The sequence below is a fragment of the Chiloscyllium plagiosum genome, chromosome 37 (genome assembly GCF_004010195.1).
Source record: "Chiloscyllium plagiosum isolate BGI_BamShark_2017 chromosome 37, ASM401019v2, whole genome shotgun sequence".
Classification (NCBI taxonomy): Eukaryota; Metazoa; Chordata; class Chondrichthyes; order Orectolobiformes; family Hemiscylliidae; genus Chiloscyllium; species Chiloscyllium plagiosum.
In genome coordinates, this window is record NC_057746.1 from 17033900 (window position 1) to 17039302 (window position 5403).

The following is a 5403-nucleotide window of genomic DNA, read 5'->3' on the forward strand; positions in this document are numbered from 1 at the left end:
TACTCATTTAGTATCTCCCCCATGTTCTGTGGCTCCACACAAAGGCCGCCTTGCTGATCTTTGAGGGGCCCAGTTCTCTCCCTAGTTACCCTTTTGTCCTTAATATGTTTGTAAAAACCCTTTGGATTCTCCTTAATTCTATTTGCCAAAGCTATCTCATGTCCCCTTTTTTCCCTTCTGATTTCCCTCTTACGTATACTCCTATTTCCTTTATACTCTCCTAAGGATTCACTCGATCTATCCTGTCTATACCTTACATATGCTTCCTTCTTTTTCTTTACCAAATCCTCAATTTCTTTAGTCATCCAGCATTCCCTATACCTACCAGCCTTCCCTTTCACCCTGACAGGAATATACTTTCTCTGGATTCTTGTTATCTCATTTCTGAAGGCTTCCCATTTTTCAGCCGTCCCTTTACCTGCGAACGTCTGCCTCCAATCAGCTTTCGAAAGTTCTTGAAATACCATCAAAATTGGCCTTTCTCCAATTTAGAACTTCAACTTTTAGATCTGGTCTATCCTTTTCCATCACTATTTTTAAAACGAATAAAATTATGGTCGCTGGCCCCAAAGTGCTCCCCCACTGACACCTCAGTCACCTGCCCTGCCTTATTTCCCAAGAGTAGGTCAAGTTTTGCACCTTCTCTACTAGGTACATCCACATACTGAATCAGAAAATTGTCTTGTACGCACTTAAGAAATTCCTCTCTATCTAAACATTTAACACTATGGCAGTCCCAGTCGATGTTTGACAAGTTAAAATCCCCTACCATAACTACCCTATTATTCTTACAGATAGCTGAGATCTCCTTACAAGTTTGTTTCTCAATTTCCCTCTGAGTATTAGGAATTTATTGAAGTATTTGCGAAGGTGATAAGTCATATGGCTAAACGGCCAACTCGATGGATGCACTGGACTTAAGGGTCCCAGAATGCATTTGATAAGGCACAGCAAAGGTTATTGCAGTAAACAGAAGCACATGGTTGGGGGGGGGGGGGGGGGAACAAAATCACATACTGTCAGGGATGGAAGACTGGCTAGCTAATACAAAGTAGAGCACAAGACACTCAAGTTTTCGAGGTGATAAGTGGAGTGTCTTTTATTCACTCACAGGATGTAAGCATCGTTGGCCAGGCCAGCATCCCTTGTTGCCCAGAGGGCAGTTAAGAGTCAACCACATTGCTGTGGGTCTCGAATCACATGTAGGTCAGTCCAGGTGAGGATGGCAGCTTCCTTCCCTTGAGGACGTTAGTGAACCAGACGGTTTTCCCCGATAATCAACAACAGATTCACGGTCATCATTAAATTCTGAATTCCAGATTCTAGTTTTAAGGAAATCAGTGTCGAGGCCTCAATGTTTTAACGTTAATCTCTAGTTAGTGAGTTCTGAGAGGATTTGTAGTTCAGGTTGAGGTTCTGGATGTATGTTTGCTCGGTGAGCCGGAAAGTTCATTTTCAGATGTTTTGTCACCACACTGGGTAATATTTTCAGTGAGCCTCTGGATGAAGCACTGGTGGTGTCACCCACTTTCCATTTATGTGTTTGGGTTTCCTTGGGCTGGTGATGCCATTTCCGGTGATGTCATTTCCTGTTCTTTTTCTTAGGGCATGGTAAATGGGGTCGAACTCAATGTGTTTGTTGATAGAGTTCCCGTTGGAATGCCATGCTTCTAGGAATTCTCGTGCGTGTCTCTGTTTGGTTTGTCCTAGGATGGATGTGTTGTCCCAGTCAAACTTGTGTCCTTCCTCATCCGTATGTAAGGATACTAGTGAGACAGGGTCATGTTGTGTTGTGGCTAGTTGATGTTCATGTATCCTGGTGGCCAATTTTCTGCCTGATGGTAATTCTGAAAACCCGGAGCAGAGCACAACAGCCAGCGGATTGGAAGACCTGGAGCAGAGTGGAACAACCCGCAGATTGGAAGACCTGGAGTGGAGGTGAACAACTGGCAGACTGGAAAGCTGGAGCGGGAAGTGACGGCCAGTACTCATAAACACTGATCTGTTACCTGTGAAGAGCTAGGGTTGCCTTTTCCTTGAGGTTATGTGGAAAATTCAAGGTTATTTGGCCAAAAATAGGGGGTTGACTTTTACAAGAGATCAACTATTACTCAAGTATATACTGTACGTGGAGAAAGTGAGGTCTGCAGATGCTGGAGATCAGAGCTGAAAATGTGTTGCTGGAAAAGCGCAGCAGGTCAGGCAGCATCCAGGGAACAGGAGAATCGACGTTTCGGGCATTCCTGAAGAAGGGCTTTTCCAGCAACACATTTTCAGCTCTTTCTACTGTACGTGCATGGAGTGAGCTGCCAGAGGATGTGGTGGAGGCTGGTACAATTGCAACATTTAAAAGGCATTTGGATGGGTATATGAATAGGAAGGGTTTGGAGGGATATGGGCCAGGTGTTGGCAGGTGGGACTAGAATGGATTGGGATATCTGTTTGGCATGGGCAGGTTGGACCGAAGGGTCTGTTTCCGTGCTGTACATCTCTATGACTCTATGTAATACACCAAAAGCTTGATTAGCAGTATCATCCGAACGCATCCACTCCCTCCACCACCGACGCTCAGTAGCAGCCGTGTCTACTCTCCACAAGACGCACTGCAGGAATTTACCAAGGCTCCTCCGACAGCACCTTCCAAACCCAAGAGCAATCCCATCTAGAAGGACAAGGGCAGCAGATACACGGGAACACCATCACCCGCAAGTTCCCCTCCGAGCCACTCACCTCCCTGACTTGTAAATATATGGCCATTCCTTCACCGTCGCTGGGACAGAATCCTGGAATCCCCTCCCCAAGGGCATCATGGGTCAACCCAGAACAGGTGGACTACAGCAGTTCAAGAAGGCAGCTCACCCCCACCTTCTCAAGGGGGTACCGAGAGACGGGCAATAAATGCTGGGCTCAGCCAGCGACACCCACGTCCCACAGGGACAATGAATAAAAACAGAACTGGCTCAGAGAAGGTTTGCTGAACTTTATCTGGGGAGGCTGGCAGGAATGTGCAGTTATTTCACAGTTTGAGGTTGTGTGCATCGGAGTTTAGAAAAACGAGAGGTGATCTCACTGCAATGTAAAACCCCGAGAGGTCTTGACAGAGGGGGATGCTGAATAAAATGTTTCTCCTCACAGGAGAGATTACAATGAAGGGTTCACTGTTTAAATGTAGAGAGGCTCTTACCGTGACAACACACACGAGGACAAATTTATTCTCTCCCAGGATTGCGAGTTCTTAGATCTCACTTCCCCAGAGTGATGAATATGAAATAATTGAATATTCTTGAGGCAGGAGTAGATAACTCTTTACAGGACACTAGAAGTGGAAGATTTTTCTTTTTGCTCTCATCGAAACTAGGGTGCAAGAAACAGTTGGACAAAGCGGGTACCAACTTACACAGAATGAGAAGACGGTCTTTTTAAATTCATCCACGGGATGAGTATGGGTGCCTGGCAGTACCATAATTTATTGCCCAGTCCCTAATTACCCAGAGGGCAGTTGGCAGTCAATCACATTGTTGTGGGCCTGGAGTCATATGTCAGACGAGGTAAGGATGGTAGTTTCCCTTCCTAAAGGATAGTAGTGAACCAGATGGGGTTGTCCAACAATGTACAATGGATTCATTGTAACAGCCTGAATTCCAGACTTTTATCCAATTCAAATTCCATCATCTGCCGTGGCAGGATTCAAACTCGGGTCTGGAGAACATGTCCTGGGTCTCCGGATTAATAGTCCGGCGATAATACTGCCAGGCCATTGCCTACCTTAACGATTGCTTGGGCACTGTTGCCACGGAGAGAGCAGTTAACCGTTGTTTGTCGCTTTACGCAATTAGACTCCGATTGGCCGCACTCCCTTGGCAACGTGCTGACCAATGGGAGTTCACTCGCCTTGCTGGAGAGCGAAGATGGACAGTTAACTGCGCCCTCCATGTCACCGTGGTGATGGTGGCTCAGCCAATCTCCTCATGCTGTATAAAATGACGTCTACGTGCATTTTTCCACCCAACCCCTGCCGAGCTGCTCACCTTTGCTGGTGACCCACTCGGCCAGCTGGTCAATCCGGAGACGGAGCTTCTCGAAGACATCAGCGGTGCTGGACACGGCCTGGCGGGAATAGGCAACCCGATCCTGGAGCTGTAGCTCCATCTCCTCGCTGGTGCTGCTGGCCAACATGGCCAGGAACGGCAACGCGCTCTCACTCTGGCCCTCCCTGCACGCTGGAGACAGAACACGAAAAGGCAGCAGTGCCACAGGAACTTCACACTGGTCCCACCCCATCCCCACAAGACACCCTCCGAATGTCCATCACCCAGCCCTGCAACACAATAACAACAACCACTGTGCAGTTACAGGGACACGGAGTACAGCAACTGTGCAGTTACAGGGACACGGAGTACAGCAACTGTGCAGTTACAGGATATAGAGTAAAGGTCTTCCACATCAGCACAAACTGCACAGGACAGGAGTCTAGCAAGGAGACGCGGGTGGATGTGATCAGAAGCAAAGAGGTAGACTTTAAGGAGCATCTTTAAAGGAACAAAGAGAACAAGGGGCTGCGAGAGATGGAGGAAGGCACTTAGGGAAAATGAGTGAGAGAGAGAGACAGCGGCATGAACAGACAGAAATGGGAGAAGTGGAATATTCATCGTGTAAGAGAGGCAGAGACAGAGAGAGTGAGAGAGACACACACAGAAAATGAACAAGAGCGATGGAGAAGAGGAGCGAGAGAGAGAGAGAGAGAGAGAGAGAGAGAGAGAGAGAGAGAGAGAGACACAGCACAAGCAAGCAAAAGAGTTACAGCATGAGCGACTGAGCGTGAGTCAGAGGGTGAGAGTGTGTGTCTGTGTGTCTCAGAAAGAGAGAAAGATAGAGAGAATGGAGAGTTGGATGGTTGGAGAGAGATTCCAGATCTTGGTTCCAGGAAATGGAGGACACAGATCTGGAAGATGACGAGAGAATTGTTCCGGATTAACTGCTCTGCGTAAGATTACCTTTCTCTCTCTCCTCACGACGGTCCCGTTCCTGGTTGCTATCGGAATCAGGCTCAGGGTCAGATACCACCAACATCTTCTTCTCAGACAGTACATCCCGGCTTTCCTGCTCTTGCTCCAGATCCCAACGCTGCAGGATAATCCGCACGTTCTCATCAAACTGAGGGAGCAAGACCCAGGCTCAATATCAATGGCTGACCTTTCACCCCTCCAGGGTCACGTTCAGGTCATTCCTGTGATGGGGCTCTGTCATTAGCCCTGCGCTGTCCCTGACCCGACGCCACCCTTGTCCCTGACCCTGTCCACAGGCTGTCTCCCTGCTCTGACCCCTGTCTCTGTCTCTGTCTCCGCCCTGTCCCTTTTCCCCGACCCCGCTCTGTCCCCCATCTCTATCGCCCTAAACGGTTGT

The 5403-nt window shown here is 48.1% G+C and overlaps 1 protein-coding gene across 1 annotated transcript in view; it reads right to left on the minus strand.

Moving 5' to 3' along the window:
- Positions 1–5403, minus strand: part of rnf20 (ring finger protein 20, E3 ubiquitin protein ligase) — a 42964-nt gene that overhangs the window by 27679 nt on the left and 9882 nt on the right. Inside the window, exons 4-5 of the mRNA XM_043677858.1 lie at positions 4995–5154; positions 4029–4220 (exon numbers count right to left, since the gene is read on the minus strand). Coding sequence (XP_043533793.1) covers positions 4029–4220; positions 4995–5154 — 352 coding nt within the window. The remainder of the gene's footprint in view (positions 1–4028; positions 4221–4994; positions 5155–5403) is intronic.